Below are 19,320 nucleotides of genomic sequence, written 5' to 3'. Positions count from 1 at the left end.
TGTGAATGAGAAAGTACAGTGAATTTCGTTCGATCTCGCTTGGATTCTCACTCTTTGCGGTGCGAAAGGAAAAAAAGGGGGAAAAAAAGAAAGAAAAAATAAAGACTTGGAAAATAAGAGGGACTGGAGAATGTCTTGTGTGGATCATCGCAAACGCGCTTTTGTTCAGCGTCCTTAATGTCTTTTTTTCTTTTTCATCGTTTCTTCGGAAAAAAGGAAGTCCGACTCGATCGATCACTCTTTTTCACTATTACCTCGAAACACGATTTCGAAGACCTTTTCCTCGATACATATATATATATATATGTACGATCATACAACGTAACAGTTACATTCGAGACATCTTCGTAAGTTCGTATCGGATAACGGTGCGACTGGGGCAACACGATCCTCGATAAACGATCCTCATCCTCATCCTCTTCAAGGTATCCGGCCAACGAGCTATGTGGAGATCTCGATCACGGGTTCCGCCGTGTTGTTGTTGAGCAGCTCCTGCTTCTCCCTCAGCTTCAGATCGTACTGGGGCGGCGGGGTTGTCGACTCCTTGGTCTCGGCCGGGGACATGCCATCCGTCTCGTCCAGGGGGGACACGCCTTCCTCGCTGTCCTCGTCCTCGTCGTACTCGGTCTCCATCTTGGACTCGTGCATCTCGTGAAGCCGGCTGGGCAGATAGGCCGGATGGGGAGGCAATCCGTAACCAGCTTCGCCCCCGTAAGTCACTTTGCCCATGAACGACCTGATCTCGTCGAAGTAAGTGTCCTCGCGCTCGTTCTCGTTGCTGCTCCCGGGTGAGTCGGCCACCGAAACGACACCGCTCCCGTCGTCGGCCTCGTGCTTCTTCAGGTGCCGGTCCAAGTTGGTCTGCTGGCCGAAACATCTCTCGCACAGCGGACACTTGAACGGCCTCTGCTTGTCGTGAATGTTTCTCACGTGCCGTTGCAAGTTGCTCGAGATGCTGAACGATCGTTCGCAGTACTTGCACTTGTACGGTTGCTCGCCCGTGTGGGTGCGCAGGTGTCTGGTCAAGTTTGCGGATCTGGGGAACACCTTGCCGCAAAACTTGCACGAGTACCGATCCTTCATTTTACCGTGGGCGTGGTGGTGGTGGTGGTGGTGGTGAGGCGCGATCACCGCCTCCTGAAACGGTTTCACGCCGGGGAACGGCCCCAGCGGCGGCCTGGCGAGCAGGTCGAATCCTCCGCCTCCGGGCCTAGCGCCGCTGAGCCCGTTCATAAGCGTCCCTAAAAAAGGAAGGCCGCGGGGTGGTCCGAAGGGTGGCAGGGGCGGCAGCAGCCTGGATTCGGGCGCGGCGCCACCCGGGGGCGGGGGCCCGCCTGGGAACCCGGGGAAGGAGCCGGTCGGGCCGCGGTACATCGCCTCGAGGAACATAGGGTGGATCGGTCTTGGGTACGCCATGTGCGGCGGGGTGTTGGTAGGCGGTTGCTCGGCGGGCAGGCTGGTCCTCAGCTGGGGGCTGCTCGCCACGTCCTTGGGATCGACCTCCATCGGCACGGAGGCGGCCCCCTCCTCCTCCGGTTTGGGGGGGTCGGGGGGCGGTGGAACGTCCTCGACCCGAGCCGGGGTCGGCGACGGGCTGCGGCTCGGCTGCTTCCTCTCGGCCGTCGCGCTCGAGAAACTCTGCTTCTTCGTTTGCACTCTCAGATCCAACGGTTGATCCGTCGTCTCCTCGACGCTCGTCGACGACGCGGTGGTCGTCGACGCGGTATGCTCGGGGTCCGGTTTCTTCTCGTTGCCCGCTCTCCCGATCTCCCGTTTCTTGGACGGGTCGTCGTCGCTCTCCGGCGTCGGTTGGACAGGCGGTCTGGCCGGAGACGGTCTGAACGAGGAGGTCGCCTCCTCGGCGGTGGACGGCGACACTTTGCTGTGCTGCGGCAGAACCCTCGGCGGCGTGAAGCGTTCCTTCTTCGGGCTCTCGCTCCTCTTCTCGGCTTCCTCCACCTTGGGCGGGAACAGGAGGGGGGTGTTCAAGAAATTGGGGGCATTGGGGAAGATTCCTGGATAAGGGCCCATCAGGCTGGTCGGGTAGAAGGGCAGACCTCCGGGGAGGCTGACCGGGGGTCTGGGGTAAACGAGGAAAGGGCTGGGGGCCGGGGTGGGCAATTGCGGCATGGCGCCTGGTGGGCCGGTAGGTGGCGTCGAGTCGCAGAATCGTTTATGCTTGGACAAGGAGGTGACCGTGCTGAACGACTGGCCGCATTTCACGCACTTGATCTGCATGCGGCAATCGGCGTGCATGCGTTTGTGCCGGCATAGATTGGAGAACTGGGTGTACGCCTTGAAGCAGACCTCGCACTGGAACGGTTTCACGCTGCTGTGGATGTGGGTGTGCTGCTTGAGGCCGGAACTGGTCGCGAACGTCTTGCCGCACTCGGTGCACGCGTGGCTCCTCGCGCCCACGTGATGGGTCCGGATGTGGCGCTGAAGGTTGGACGGGTCCGTGAAGACCTGCGGTTTGTCCGACTGTTAGCGAAACTTTGAAGATGTTACTCAAGGGGGGAAACGTGTCGTTTCGTGGCTAGTCGCATGTCAAAGGTGATGCTTACCTTCGGACAATTCTCGCAAGGGTAGTTTCGAAGATCACCGTGAACGATCGCTCGGTGGCGTACCAGCAACGGTCGCCAGGCGTACGCTCTGGGACAATTGTCGCACCGATGCTGCTCCGCCGGGTATCTGTGACAGGTTATCAGGTGACTGTCCAATCTGAAACCAGAATAGTCGACGAGAATCGTCACGCGTGAAACGTAACACTTTTATCGAAATCCCAACGCTGGATTATCACTTCTATTATCTTATCTCCCTCTCTCTTTCTCTCTCTTAAACCCGGAAGAGCGACAGTTCCAAGAGAAAGAGAGGCACTCCGTCTTAAAGGGTATAGAAGAAGAAGAGAAAAACCTCTCTACAATCCGTTGGAAATCTCCGTTGGAGCAAGAAAATTGGCGAGATATAATCGATCCGGGGCAGGGCACCGGCCAAGACTGCGCTCGGTGCAGTCGAGGATGATGACTAAGTGACTCCGGTAGCGCGGCAGCGGACAAGCTCTCGCGTAATAACGGTCACACGCCCCCGAAGGAAGAGGGTGGTGATCGTAGGTACACATACACGGGGAGGAAAGGGAACGAAGGAAGGGTCGCGAGTGAGAAAGAGAGAGGTGTCCGCGGCACGGGCAGTCGGGGGTTGGTGAACACACACGCACACACACACACACACACACGTATCCACGGAGCAAGCTGGGTTGGTTGCAAGCGCGGGGTGTCGCGAGGTTGGGCACGGGTTATGGTCACAGGATGTGCCATGGTGTGGTGGCCGGCATTGATTTTACACCCTCGAACACACGTGTCGCGTGAAACCTATTCGTGGTGAGATAGTAGGTTCACGGTGACGGTGCGCCGTGCCAGATGAGCTGCGGGCACGCGACGCCTTCGATGATGCATAAGGGGGTGGCTCGATGCAACCGAATGCGGATCTCGCGCGTACTTTATGTGCCACAACAGGTGACTCTGCCGAGCCGAGGCTCACGGAAGCGGCTGGTGTCGCGGTGTGCCGCCAAACCGGGAAACAGATGCCGGAACGGGACGAAATGGATGTCCGAAATTGGACCACTCTCCCTCTCCCCCTCCGGTTATGCAACGCGAGATAATTATTTTTTTTTTTTTATTCTTATTTTATTTTAGACGAGAGATATCACTCGGCGATGAAAGGAAGTAAATAAGTTACGTTGTGAATATAAAATGATACGGAAGATTAAAGAAATGAATTAATTAGACGTTTAATTTAATCGAATAGGATATTAGAGATCAAGTTAAAAAGTAAGTTCTATTAAGAAGAAGGGGATGTTTTACACTCGAAAGAGTTGAATAGAAATAAAAATATCGTAAGATCGATTTAATTACAAATTCTGTCTAGGAGAAGGAAAATTGAAGGGTAGTGCAAATAAAGAGGAAGATGTATATTTATTTTTAATTAAAGAAGATTTGATTTTGATATAATTAGAACTGCATCCTTTCGTATCGTGGGAAAAGATTGGAAGGTAAATAACACGAGCTTTCACGCGACGATTCGGGCATCGGTCAAGTATTTGACTTTTCGTTTAATGGTGGCGCGCAAACAGCCTCGAACAACCCTGAAAAAGCTATCGTAATTCTCGAAAGCAACCCTCGAAATGATTTGCGTGCTCGGGGCCCCTCTTTTCCGTGCACGGCTAACGCTCAGATTTCGAGTGGATAACGCGCCTCTCGGTTCCTCCATCTCGTCCATTACCCAACAATTTATCCGTCGAATCAAACCGATCGAACCGATTATCCCCAACACCGTTCCATCCATTTATTGTTTCCTTTTTTTTTTTCCCCTCTAACGTTTTAATTTATAAATATGAAAAATCGTATCTGGCATCGATACGTAGATTAAGCTTTCGAAGCGATATGCGGTTATGAAGAATTATATCTAATCGATCTCGATCGCGATTCATCGATTTCGTATCATTAGAGAGGACGATTCTCGCAATCTGATTTTGAAAAACACGTGACGACCAGTCACGAATCCTTTGTAAGCTTTGTAACATTGATTTCACCACGATTATCAATTCGTAATAATAATAATTTTTCTCGATAAAAGGTGTCAAGGATTAAAAAAGAAGCGTTCGAAAATAAGCATGGATATCAACAAGAATCAAATTTTAAATTAAAATTTTGAACTGGTGTTTGTGATTGAGGGAGATAACAAAAATTGGGAATTTTTTTTTTATGCTACTTACAATTCGATATCTTGAAACGGTTTGTCGCAGACGGTGCATCTAGTCTCGCCCTCCTCCTCGTCCTCCTTGTCCTCGTCTACGGTTCCACTGTGTTGCGAGGCTATAAGCACAAAGAAGAAAAGGCACGTGAAACGAGGCAGCGAGGAACAGAGACAGTCTGGGAAGTCATAATTCCGTCCCACATTGTGACCGGCTGCGGCTCTATAAATTACACCCCCGAGAACGATGATACGTGACCCGTCCTGGTGTTGGGCGAATTACGTGATCGAGAATCGCGCGGGGAGCCAGCAGAGGAGAGTGGCGTGACAAGTGGACGCCACGATTGTTCCTGAATTATTAAATCAAACCGGCACTATCGTTTTATCTATCCGCTCGGAAGAACTCACCATTCTTCTTTCCTTCTCCGTCCTAAATCGTTCCTTTCCTTTCCTTTTTTTTTTCTTTATTTTTCGTCTATACGATAGAAGAAACAGAGAATCGATGAAACAGAAATTATCTCGACACTTGTCAAATGATTGACTCGAATAATAAAAATTAGGGGATGAAACGAATCTTTTATAATTTTACGCGCGAAACTCAATCATCATCACTTTTTCCATACGATGAAAGAAAAGTTGATAAAAGGAGAATCGATGAGGCAGAAATTATCTCGGCACTTGTTGTCAAATGATTGACTCGAATAATACCTTTGGAAAATTAGGAAACGAATCTTTTATAATTTTTACGCCACGCGCGAAGTTATCGTACGCCGTTTCGCTATTTGTTTAAAAAAAATAAATGGAGGAAATTTCTTTTCGATAAAAAATTTCCCTCCAAGAGGAGGATTAACGAACACAAGCCACAAAGATCGCGACAAAGTGCCTTCTTCTCGCGCAACTCGGTCACGATGCTGCAGTCGACGAAGACAATGGGTACAATGATGCACCGGTTAGCTGGTGGCACGTTATCCCACAACTGAAAACAGGAACGGGGTGTCGGGGACCGCTTCCTATTGGTAACGGCGAGGCCGGAGTCCGACCAATCGCAGGTGAGGCTCGCTATGCCCCCTGCGGACTCCCTTCACCCCCGACAGGCAGGTAAAATCAGGAGGCCGTGAACGGGACAGCGTGTAATTTTTAATGACGGGGATTCCGGACCGATCCAACGGTCAAACCTTCATTTATCCCCTCTAAAGGGTGACGAGACAGGTAGTGTTCGAAAGTGAATTTTCGAGCAGTGGTTATTTCCAATTAATCTTGTATACTGACATTCAGATAGAAAGCTGTATAAGATATTTAATTTTTTTCCTCATATAGAAAAAGATAAAGAGGAGACAATTTTAAAATTTCTTTGTTTGCATAAAAATGTGTGTGTCGATTTTTCAATAATAAAGTTAATAAATTCGTTCATCGAGAGATCGATTTACGTTAAAATTGCGAAGGATTGAAAAAATATTTTATACAAAATGATCAAAACGATTTTTAAGGTTTTAATATAGGAACTGATAAAAGATAAAATAGAGGCAATCGACGTATGGTGGATGGAATATTAGCTGGGCTTATAAAATTGAGAAAGATATCCGTCCACCAACGGTTATTTAAATCTGCCGCTACACTTGTCCCAACCATATGGTCGAGCGATGGCCCCCAACGGACCTTCATGGGAACCGGGCACAGCCCCTACGCCACCAACTACGCCCCTCGCCACGCAACCAACCCCCCCATAGAACGTTAATCGTTCCTCCATCCAGGACTAATTTGAAGCGGCACGACGTGAATTTAAACAATGAAGGATGCGGTCGACCTCGCGATCTGCTAAACGAGGCCTTTCAAAAAGAAAAAAAAAAAAAAAAAAAACTCCTACCTCCTATAGATCGATAGAGAGAGACGAAAAATATGTCAACGGTTCGAGAAGAGAAAAAATTTGAATGAGAATTCTTTTTTTTTTTTGCAAATTTAAATCACGTCACGTTTGTAGAATCTCAAAAATTTTAATAATGCGAAATGAAAAAATAGATGATTCGTGTATTTGGCAATTGCACAATTTTAAATGTTTGTTCATTTTTAAAATAAAAATGTTTGATCTACCATATTTAATCAAAAAAATCGTTTTTCATATGGTAAATTTGAACGTCTAATATTAATAAATAAATTTAAAAAGTCTTCAATAACATATTCACGTGGCAAAGTTAAATTTACAATTTGAGAGTAAATAGAATAATTGTAATATTCACAAAGAAAATACGAATAAACGTTGTTACATATCGATCACATTATTACAAAAAACCTGGCAAAATGCGACGTCGTGGAAAGTCAACAGGTGGGATTCACTGGTAACACCCCCCTGCAGCCGTGTCAGTTGGCGGTTGCATGGGAAAAAGTAACGGAAATCAATGTTTCCGTGGCGTCGTGACAGACCAGGATCAAGTAGATGACCCGAAGAACTGATGCGAAACACTGACTCGAAACGGAAGCAACACTCCTTCCATCGAAAATATACTAATCTTCTATACCCCATCAAACTTTTTAACGAAAGAAAGAAAATTCTAAAGCATCTCTGAGTATAAAACTTCATGATTTTACAAATTTCAAAGGAATTTTATACGAACTTTATATACGATCATTGCAACGATGGAAACGAAATTAATATTAGACAAGATCAAAACATCATCAATTTGATGCAATAATGGTACAACTTCATGAAGGTTCAACGAAGAACAATACTAAAGAATGCGAATAATTCGATGTTGATTAATATATTTCTTGCAAATCCACTGAGAATGCATTTTTATTCTCTCAACACAATATTTGTGTCATTTGTGTCATTTATCAAAAAAAAAAAAATACAGTTCTCGAGAGTTTCACTCTCAAGTTATACTCTCGAGACAATTCGACAATTCACATTTACAAATTCCAGAAGAATTGTAAATTGTTGTAACAAGGGTTGAAACGCGAGTGAAACGTCAAACAGGACGTGTCATTAGTTCGGTGAATCAGATAGGGTTGTCACCCATTTTCACCCGCCCTCCACGCGCGCTCCACCCCCTTCGAAAACAGCGTCGCGTGCCCTTTTAAGCACGGATACCCCTTTTTTTTTTTTTTTTCTTTCAAACTGTACCCTTTTCCTTTTCTCTCTCTCTCTCTCTCTATCTTTCTCTCTCTCTTCTCTCTCAGGCCAGGTTACGCGCGTGTTAATCGACAATACCAGGCCATAAATTATCAACGACCCTAAATAGAGCCATCCGAAGCGGGAAAGAGATGCGTCTCGTGGCCAAAGAGACGAAAAAAGTGGCGTTGTAAAAGGGCGAAAAATCGGGCGCCGCGAAAAATCAAAACCATAACTCACTGTTAACTGCCAGTCGCCAGTTGTATCTACGCCCCCCTCCTCTCCCCCCTCGATAACGTTGTTGTTGCCTCGTGCAAACGTGGTTTACCGAATAGGCGAAAAAAATGCGCCTGTCTCGGTGTCATAAAACGACCTATAGCTCGTCATTCGGCCAAGAATCACGCGTAACTGTTATCGAGTTATAGACTCGACGTTTCCCCTATTTCTTTTTTTATTCATATTTGTTTATTATAAAATCATTTTTAAGAAAGAACACTCTGCATAGATACAATGTAAAAGGATCGATCCTTGTTAATCCTTATCCTTTTATAATGGATAAACGAAAAATAGCATTTTTAATATTTTCGTTGGGTCAAATCACCATAAATTAATTGGACAATTATCACGAGTAAAATCAAGTAGTATTTTAAAGAAAAATCACATATTAGAGAGAATTGTATTAATTTTGCCAAAGGCACCGTTGTACATTTTTAACGATCGATTTTTTAACCAGTTAGATAATTTCGATGTCGTATAATTTCAAATCGTAAATTCTTCAAATCGTATTGATTCGTATTGAAGAAAATCGTTTTCGCTATGAATACGCGTCAAACGGAGGCCAGTTTCGCTCGCTTATCGAGAGACGATGAGAACAATGGAGCAGCAAATAAAACCGGTTATATGCCCGAAACCATCCCTGGATGTATCGATATTTTTTTTTTTTTTTAGCTCTGTAGAGAGGTAGCGTGTGAAAAAAAAAAAAACTGTTTTCCGAGCGCATAAAGAAGATTTTTGTCACCGTTTATTTAATGCGATCCCATGCATACGCTCGCCCCCGTTCAGTCGTCGCGTTAAAGCGATTCCCTTCGTTCCCCGCGCCACGTGAAAAAAAAATGATCCGCTCAAGGGTGACGGAAGGAGGAGCGGAGATGTCCCTCGCAAGGGTTGCACGGGGTGTACGCCGTTTGTTTGACATCATTATTCTCGCTGCACGCACCAGATTGCCAGGGATTTCTCGTAAAAATGGCTCCCTCGGATTAACAGCGATAATGTTCCACCGTTTTTCCCGTGTTTTATGGCCACCACTTATTCTTTCTCTACAATTTTTTGATAGGAGGAGGAGGAGGAGGAAGGAGGAAAACACGTGTACCTTCGAATTATTAGACGCGTAAAATATATTTTTCCACGCGTGAATATATATATTTCTTACAACAAGCATACATTATCGTGATAAAATTTTATCTTGCTAAGGTTGAAACCATTTCCCGAACGAATTGAGAGAAATTTCTCCTTCTCCTCGTAGGAAAACGATTTACAAGAGTTATGGAAAATATCAGGTTGGAGATCAAGGGAAATTTTAATTGGCCGGAGGGGAAGGCCGATTTAATTAAGAACGTGTCTTCTGTCTTCGGAGGAGACGTTTACGATTGGTAGGCGAAAATTACGAGTAAAAATCGTGGGCGAATTAACCGTAGACACCTCGCCGCCTCCAACTTTCATAATAATCCCGGTTTTAATTACCGCGACATCTGGGCGGGGAGTCGCGTATATACCTCCCCATTTAATCTCAGCCAGTCATCCGAGTCCTGACCATCGTGCACGAGTTACAACCAGATAATTGTCGAGCAGCCGGGCACTGCTGAGGTGGGAACCCTCCTTGCAAATGTCTCGAATATATATATATATATATTTCATCGCGCTTCACCTAATGAAAATCGAAGATAAACGATGCCCGTTTGGCAACACACTCCTCTCCCCACCGCTCCTCGAATATTCTTCAAACTTTCTCCTTCGGGAATCGCGAAGACAGGAATGTGAAACGAATGAGGATCTGAATTGAAATTTAAACGTACTAGGGGAGGAGGGTGGAGGCGAGGTAACAATACAACGCACGCGGCACGAGTGCGTCTATCTCGAGATAATCAATGCTTATTACCTTCGAAAAAGGGGTTAAATACGCAACGGCCGACCAGGTGAATCACGCCAGAATCACGGGTGCATGACGAGGACAGCTCGTGCAGTCAACGATTCACGATTTACCCTCTGCCCTCCCTCGCATCACAGAGGGATAATTCCGGCTTTTTCGAAGACACCTGCCCCCTCCCCCTTCTCTGCGTACGCAAGTGGGCACGAGTCACGATGTGTATCGGCCCGAAAAGTCGTAAAGCCAGCTTGTGTACACCACGATCGGGAATATTTTAATGGGCTTGATCATTTGTTCGATTGCTCCGTGCTTCCGCCCCTCGTCAGTTGGCGAACATTCGGTGGTGAAACTTTCGTTTCACGAAAATACAAATTTTTAGAATTATGGAGAGCAGGAGAATCGTTCCATTTTTTTTTTTTTTTTGAGAAATTTTTAATTCAAGTCGATGAATTGTATAATTGATTTAATCGGTTTAATTTGATCGATATCTTATTCCGAATTCTGAAGTCATTCGGATTATTTTCAATCAAAGTGTTAAAAAAAATAGCGCGAAAAGATCGAATAATCTTGAAAAGATTGGATAATAAACAAACGATTGTATCGCGATCAACACCCGGCTGAACCTACGTTTTGTTCGCATAACCGGTTCTTAGTTTAACAGATGATCGATCGAAGGGATGTTGGGAGAGAGAGGTAGGTTAATAACTAGGATAATTGGTGATCGCATCGCGTTTGATACTCACCGGTCTCTCGGTCGCTTCGATCCTCGGTCGTATTCTCGCCGAGCATGTCCTGAAGTTGAAGAGGTTCTCGAACACCGAGAAGAAGCTCTTCACCCGCCGCAATGTCCCTCACCGCCTCGTACACCATCTGCGGACAATGACACCCTTGAATCCTCCGACCCCTCATCACTTTTGTTACCTTTCATCGCGAATTATCTCGGCCTAGTTGGAATAATAATCTCGAGTAACGCTCGAAGAAGAACAACTACATCGAGATGACACTTTAATAATTACGAATGGAAAGATGTTGAGATTCGTTGAAGCAAATTGGCGAGTGAATATTTCGAATCAAACGGGAAAAATTGATAATAATTTCGAGCTCGTCCAAAAATATCGTTAAATATCGTTCGTTAAATATCGCGCTTTTGAACGACACAAATTTTCCATCGAGTCCATAACAGTCGGAAGCAATGAAAGGATCTTTATGGTGTCGTGAGGAGGCCCCCGAAAAGTCATTACAACGGCGATTCTGTAGGGTTCTGATAGAGGATCCCCTCCCCATTCCCACACCGATTGCGAGCGGGGCGTATAGGAAGTCACCGAAACGACCCCGTAGGGTGACTTAATAACTAAACACCCTGTATACACGCAGCTTAGGGAGCGCCCACAACGCGGCCCAACACCATGTGCCGTGGTTCACATGGATGGAAAGTCCAAAGGATGGGATCATACCCCGAATTGACATCGTGACCTCCATTGTCTTTTTCCCATTTATGGGATCATTATCTAAAAATCACACATACGGCTTCTCGATAATTAAGAAAAATTATTCTTCTTTGAAACTCTATGCCTATTCTTTACTTTTTTTTTTTTTTTAAAGTGACACCAAAGCGAGCTATATACGTATATAAATAAAAAGTGAATAACGTTTTTGAAAAGAACGTAGTTCGATATAAAAATTCGCAAATGAAAATCTCTTTGCTCTGTGTATTGTGAATTATCGAGAAGATGAAATTGGCGGATAGGAAAGTTGCGTGCGAAAGAGCAGCAAAGTTGGAATTTTGAAGCAGTGCATTTGGCAGTTACAAATCTAAACGTAAATCTACAAACTTGGCCGCGTTGGTTTCCGTTCCATCGTCGTCTCATTAGCGAGTCACGAGAAACATGGCAGCGTTGCTGCACCTTTTCTTTTTTTTCTTTTTTCTTTTTTTTTTTTTTTTTCTTATATTCAGTTTCACCAGCACACGTGGAATTAACTACGACTGTGTCTGACACCGTGTAATTATTCCTTCCTATTAACTGCAACTGTCGATCCAGTGTCCAGTTGCGCTCGAAAACCGAATACGTTAGTGGTCAATACCAAACGTGCCACGCGCCAACTTACTATACCGTGCTTGTAAAACAATTATCGAAGCTCGGAAATGGAAATCGGGAGAAACTCGATTTGAGTTTATCATATATAATAATTCGCTTTAACGAATTCCTTTCTTTTCTTTTTCAAATATTATATACCTGTCCACCAATGAGCACGTGACGCATGTTAACCGCGTGAGGGCTGCTAGTGCTTCGAACATACTTCAACCAATTATTCGTCTCGTGGGATGCGTCCAACCACCCCCTCACCCCGCTTCCAGCCGTACGAACCTGGAAAAAATTATTTTTCTTATTGTATACCCCCTGTAAACGTTCTTTTTTTTTTTTTTTTTTTTTCTCTCTAACTCAATCCACCTTGCGCCCGACGTCGCTACGTTCGAGTGTCATTAAGAAACGATCCATTTCTATTCAGGGTGCAACGCGGCCCGGTGCACGTGCGGAAAACAGTTTCAGAACTTCGTGACCGCAATGTTTTGGATCCGGGGTGTTGCGTTTAACGGATATATATATATATATATATATATCGCCCTCTCATCACACCCAGTCGCGTCGCTCCAGCATCCATCTAGGGGTGTATTCTCTCACTCTCCCTACTTTTAGGGCGAGACAAGTGATTTTTTCAATTGTCTTGCGCGGCCACGATACGCACCGAGACGCTTGGCCGGCCAAGCGTCTCACCCTGATACGCCCCTGGACGGCCCGCCTTTCGATACCTTCCCCGGCCAATTCTCACCCTCCCGGCTCTAAACACATTTCACACTTCCACATCGGGGATGTCGTTGTCCATTGTACTTCGAGGAAATGCGTATGAAAATATCACGTATCGATCCTCGATTAATCTTTTCTTTCGAAATAATTTCGATAGTTACTTTTATACTTACTTTTTTTTTACTTAAAAAAAAAAAAAGAAAAAAGAAATCATCGAAAATATCATTTTGTCATTGAAATCAAAAATTGAATCAAAATAATAGGATTATAAATCAGTAAGATTTTTTTTTTTAGTTATATTTTATCAACGCGAAGTTTTTTTCTCTGTCTAAAAATAGAAGAGGTATTTTCAACGTTCCCTTATCACAGATATCTGAGTGAGTTTCGCCGCAGGGGTCCGTTGGTCGGTTTTACCCTACCACCTGCCGGTAACGAGTACAACTAGGTGCACCCATAAAAATCAATGAATCTCGCAGGTGGATAAAGCGGTCTACCTTGCAGGTAAGTAATGCACGCATTATCAAGTAATAGTAGTAGTAGTACTAGTAGCAGCAGCCTTGAGAAGTGTCGCTTCCCAAGGAAAAATTTGTTCATCCCGGATAATCTCAGGTAGGAGTAAACTGTAGAGAAACATGGGGATGAACTCGTAAGAAATATTTATTCACGCCTTGACGCTTTCTCTGATTGAAGCTTCTCATTGTCACACTCGCACACCAAACCGAATTTTCAATATTTTCGATTATATATTCCTACGTTTGCCAATTCTTTGCCAATTCTTCTGATAAATTGTTAAAATTCGAGGAACGTAATCTAACGACGTAAAGTTTAAAACGTACGTTCGATGAAGGAAATATTTCTAAGATTTCGTAAAAGTAATATTTAATACGATTTCTGAGAGAGAAAGAGAGAAAGAGAGAGAGAGAGAAAGATTATTGCGCCAGATTTTCCATTTCTTGATGTCTGGAACGATTACCAAAGACGAGTATCATTGATCGTCGCATCGGTTCAGGTAGAGACGGCCGACTAATAATACCCTATAATGCCTGAATAAGAAGTGGGACAGTTTGGAAAGAAAGGAAGAAAAGGAAAGCGAGATGGCGCGATTCCTCATAATGGCCAGTTTAGCTACCGGGCTAAGGAGAGTTTTTCGAAGATGGGCACGAACGAGCCGCCACAATAGGACTTCTGGCTGTGCAACGCGACAGATTAGGATCTCACGCGAGTGACACCTTTCACTACGATGAGCCAACTTTGCTACTTATTCGCGCGGCAAAGAGCATTTTTGCGGGAGGAAAATGGAAACTTGTTAAAATTCCCACTTCGCCTTTAAGGGATCTCTCACTCTCTAACGCGTAAATGCTTCCTTTTCAATTTTTTTTTTTTTTTTTTTTTCTCTTGAACGAGATGTCGATTCAACAGAGCATTATTACGTTTTATCCAACAGTTGACGATCATTTAATCTTATCTTTCTATAAAATTTTATTTTGGGAAAAAACCTTCGACCAAAAGATAATTATTTTCTATACAAAAGAGAAATGAGCGTACTTAAGATTGCTTGATTCGTGAAAATTCATCGTTTCAAATTTATTGGAATAATGAAAAAAAAAAAAAGAAAGAAACAGGCTCCATCGATCTTTGAATTTTCAAGAAGCCAGTGTGTCAACCGACACACGGCGGACCTCGCAGCGGGAATTTCCATCTCTCTTTGTCGGCGGACACGGACATGTGCTAACAATTCGTAGGACAGATTTGTCTAGCCTCGTGGATCTCGTTTATTCCCATAATCGTGGCGCAGAAAGCGTCGGCGGGCTCCCTTCGGCGGGTTCCAAGAGCGGTTCTCTCCGCTCGCAACCGGAACGGGCATTAAGGATCGGAGCCTCTTTGAAATTAAAAGCGAAATACACCGTCCATTTTTACCGACGAATCCGAGAGAGGAAACACTCGAGAAATTTGGACGTCTGACTTCGACCGGGAGAGAGAGAGAGAGAGAGGGAGGGAGGGGAGTACATTTGTTCCTCTTTATCGAATCGAGGAGGAATTAATTACGAGGCCGCGCGCATTATCTTCCGCACAATAACAGAGGAACACCGGCAAAGGTTGGAAAGAGAGTCAAAGGAAAATACGAGTTAAATGGGAAAAGGCAGAGGAGGAGGAATGGTGGAGAGAGGAGAGGGAGAGACCGAGTCGACGGTCGACACGCGAATAAATTATAATTGCATGATTCCTTGAGCCTCTTTAACGGCACGCCGCGCGCGTCGCCGCGAAATTGCTAAAATTGGCAGAAATGCGCGACCATTTTAATTACATCCCCGGTGTTTCTGCTGATTTCTTTTTTTTTCTTTTTTTTTTTCTCCTTGTTTTTTTTCTCCTCTCTTTCTCTCTCTCTCTCTCTCTTTCTTTCCACGAACCTTCCTTCCATCCTCTCTGGAACACTGAGCGATATTCACAGTTCGACGGCAGCTCGAGGGCAACGATGATAATTGAATGTCGGCGTCGTTCACTTTCATATGGGGAAAAATAGTTGAAGAAAATATATATTGGATGGATGCGTGAGATTTCGTTTCTTCGTGTTAAAAAAAAAAAAAAAAAAAAGAAAAGAAAAGAAAAGAAAACAAGAAGGAATGAATTATTATTCTATGCAATAACATACAAGTGAATGAAATTCTTTCTTAAATACAATCGCAATAGAAAAAAAAAAAAAAAAAGTAGCTCGTACATCGTATATCCAATGTATTTCTTACTTCTCCACTACCTTGCTTTAATTAAAGACAAGAGGAAAAATATATATATTTCACCCGACCCAAATGCCTACAAACCCATCCCCGTAAATTGAAACTTTCCTCTCGAGTTCAAGTTTCCCAAGTTGGTGCTCGTTTAAAGTATTCGCGGCGAGAAAATGTTTCGGGATCTAATTTGTCCGCTCGAGCGGACAGGGAATCCGCCGGCGAGTGAAAGAAGGGAAGGAGAATTCGGAAGAAGAGGCGACAAGAGGCGGACAAGACGCGTTCGAAACCGTTGTGCGGGGCACACGGTTCCAGAGGGTTTCCTCGGCATGGGGCCCCGCTCGGCCAGGACACGGGTCGTCCTCGCACAAAACACGACGCGATCTCTCCTCTTTTTCATCCTTTGTAACCTCACACCTCCAACAAAACCGAGCCGACGAGAGAGAGAGGAAGAGAAAGAGAGAGAGAGAGAGAGAGAGAGAGAGAGAGAGAGATCTTTCCACGTCGGCTGGATTTTACCCAAAATATCCGCACGAGAAAGGAGACTTGGGCAGACAGCGCGGCAGATCCTCCCTCTTCTCAATGGACCCTCATAATCGGCGAGGTTCCGCGTCGTTTTCCACGTTTTTCACGAGGATTCAACCAGGATCTTCCTCGAACGATCGTGATCTTCCAATCCTTGAATTCGACGTTTCTATCTGCTCGTTCGATTTCGAAGGGACGCCATTCACGACGTGGAACGTGTCCATTCACAAATTAAGACATCGTGTGTCCAAGTCACCTGGATCTCCTCGTGTCGATTCTTTTTTTTTTTTTTTTTTTTTGAAATATTTTGCGAGATGTGATTTGAATCTTTGGACGAAAGTAAATCTATTAATTTTCACAGTTTTTCGTTTTCTTTCGGTGAAAGTTAGAAAATTAGAGTTTAGAGCGTGTTTTTAATTGTTTTGAATCGATAGAGATTTCGCTATGAGTAATTTTTCGCATTAAAAAAAGAAAAAAAAGTGATTCAAATGAAATTACGTCCCTCTTTCGAAACGAAAGTAGATTTTACTTGAAACATTTTTTTCGGAATAACGAGAAGATTTGGGAATAATTGTTACAAATGGAACACTTTGTATTTTTAATGGCTCGATGGTCCAATAATCGTGAAAGGAAAAATATATCGGTACGGACGTACATCGAATGTAAAAATAAATGAAAAGCGTAATTTTTCCTCCCGTAATTTTAATGTAAAACTATAACAGCCGCAGAAAGGAAGAAAGAGAGAATGGGCGGAGGGAAAGAGAGGCCCGTTTCAACGTGGTAACGAGGGACGAAAGTTATGAATAAAGTGGATCGATAGCATATGATAGTACCGTGATGGCCGACGCAAAAATGCTTTTAGCCGACACAGCGTGTCCTCCACCTCCTGGGAAACCGACCTCGCAACTTTCCTGATTCGTCAACTTCGAGGCATCGCGATATTTTCAATTCAATCCCCTCTATAATTTTGTCAAAATTTTTCCATAACATTGCTCCTCGTTTAACTCTCGAAAAAAAAAAAAAGAACAAGAACAAAAACCGATTTATAATAAACAATAAGCGATTAATAAACCCTTCTAAATAAGTTCACCAGAGCTCATTTTAATATATAATTTCGTCAAAATTTTTTCCACAAATTTCATTCTTCGCGATATAATTTTATCAATATTTTTATAACGCAACTTTTAATCCCAAACTTAATTTATTTCAAACAAATTTAACGAAAGATTAATCTTCTTGAATTCGTGAGAATTCGTTCTCTAATATAATTTTGCGAAAAATTTTTCCATTAACAACCAATTAATTTTATTTTCCAATACCGATTAATTCAAATAATAATGATAAAATTATATCAAGCGTTCGTCGCTCATTAATTCCAGAAAATACCAACTAATATTTATACGGCGGACAATAAAGGATGGAATCCTCTGGAATCGAGCAGAGTCACGGCCACGATCACGTAGATCGAAATTGGCGACAGTGAGCCGTGATTATCGTCGTGTGACGCAACAATGGCGTATCGAATTCCATTTTCATCCCCCGGTCGATCGACAACGGGGCGAAAGAGAGAGAGGCTCGTAAACATCGTGTGCCCCGCGCGCGCACCGGTGAATTTCCCAGAGTTTCGAGAAATTCGTTGGGCGTCGCGCGGCGGGGAGGGAGCGAAACGGTCAATTATCATCCCCTAAATAACAGGACTGTTTACGATTCCAGACGTCGTCGTATCCGCGCCCCACCCGAATTAGCCGTGGCGACATCTTTGCTTAATTTCCTCTTAGTTTAAACCTCACCCCCTCCCCTCTCCCCAAGGAGATCGTAGACGGCTCACGCCTACTGTCGAAGCCCCCCTGCCACCCTTAATTGGCCCGCGATTATTAATTTCTTTCCTCATCCGTTCCTTGCAAATCTTTCTAAGATATTTTCTTGATTCGTTATTATATATTTTATATGTGGAGAAATAATAGCGGAAGAAAAAGGAAGAAAATAAAACACTAGGGAGGGAAATTACATCGAGCGAAATTAATCGTGAAACGACAGAAATTTGTCAATGGGCCGCGCTCCTCTGTCAAACCGGAGTCCTTCGATCGTCGAGGAATTATTTTATCGAGCTTGTCGTTGGAGGAAAAACCAGCGTCACGATCAATAGAATTTCCAAATGAAATTCGAACGAGACCGATATCGAGCCGACAGACCACGTTTAATTACATTTTTGATAGGCAAACGCGCGAGCGATAAAGAGACGAAGCACACGAGTCACGAATCGTAAATCAGAGTTTGCAATTATACAAGCGGTGGGATATCGGTGATTAATCGCGCGGCTGTGTCCACTTACGTGCAAAGACAATCGAGTTTTCTGTTCAAACACGGGAAACGATAAAGAATACACACGGGTGAGTAAGAGCCGAGAACGAACGAGAAGACATACTTTCAAGGTTGGTCTCCATTATACGATTTTACGTCGATTCATACGCAATTCAAAGAAGCACGACAGACTTTTTTTTTCTCCCCGATTAGATACATATTTCCCCGTACTTGACCCACTTGACTCGTGCCGGCAAACTAACGCAAGTAATGACGAAGCAAACGGTGCCCTCCGACCCGTGTCTAACGCGCAGCAGATGCCACCCCCGAACCGGCCTTTCTGCAGAATCTCTCTTTCTCTCTCTCTCTCTCTCTCTCTCTCCTGCCTTCTAAGGGAAGCTACCCTCCACGCTATCTAGCGGTATAAATTATATCCGAGTCGCGTCACTGCCAGCCCCTTTATATGATCGATCATTAGAGAGGCTAGCCTGGCAGAAAATTTGCCAAAATCTCTCGCTCCACTCCTCGTTCCTCTGCGAAACAGTTCTCGCAAGGAGATCCGACCGAAACGTTTCCACGTTTCCACGAAACGTTGGATTCCACGAAAATTTCTCTTTCCTTTCCACGGATTTTCATTACTTTATTAATTTCACATTCAAAGGACAAAGTTTACAACGTGACGGAGAAGGTAGGGGATGACAATTGTTGGAGAGAGAGAGAGAGAGAGAGAGAGCTCATGCAAAGTGCATCCCAATTAATGAATCCCTGGCGAAACGAGCGGGACAATTAAGTTGACGCCGGAACCCGTTGTTGCCCACGGCTGGGAACGGCTTCGTGATTAATGCAAGCCAATAGTGGAAGGCACACACGAAACGCCTCCAGGCCTCGGTGTATTTCTGTGTATATTGAACTTAGACTACCTTCCTGAACCGGACCAGATTAGTTCGGTCATTGTGGCGGGACCTGCGC

The 19,320-nt window shown here is 44.5% G+C and overlaps 1 protein-coding gene across 1 annotated transcript in view; it reads right to left on the bottom strand.

Moving 5' to 3' along the window:
- Positions 1 to 441: 441 nt before the first annotated feature.
- The window catches only part of LOC122712215 (transcription factor hamlet-like), a 64,397-nt gene continuing 45,518 nt past the window's right edge, over positions 442 to 19,320 (bottom strand). Inside the window, exons 4-8 of the mRNA XM_043931662.1 lie at positions 12,233 to 12,364; positions 10,742 to 10,868; positions 4,772 to 4,871; positions 2,565 to 2,721; positions 442 to 2,466 (exon numbers count right to left, since the gene is read on the bottom strand). Coding sequence (XP_043787597.1) covers positions 442 to 2,466; positions 2,565 to 2,721; positions 4,772 to 4,871; positions 10,742 to 10,868; positions 12,233 to 12,364 — 2,541 coding nt within the window. The remainder of the gene's footprint in view (positions 2,467 to 2,564; positions 2,722 to 4,771; positions 4,872 to 10,741; positions 10,869 to 12,232; positions 12,365 to 19,320) is intronic.

The sequence above is a fragment of the Apis laboriosa genome, unplaced genomic scaffold (genome assembly GCF_014066325.1).
Source record: "Apis laboriosa isolate Shangri-la unplaced genomic scaffold, ASM1406632v1 scaffold1_cov151, whole genome shotgun sequence".
Classification (NCBI taxonomy): Eukaryota; Metazoa; Arthropoda; class Insecta; order Hymenoptera; family Apidae; genus Apis; species Apis laboriosa.
The sequence above is the reverse complement of the archived record's forward strand: the minus strand, read 5'-3'. Positions and strand labels throughout refer to the sequence as shown.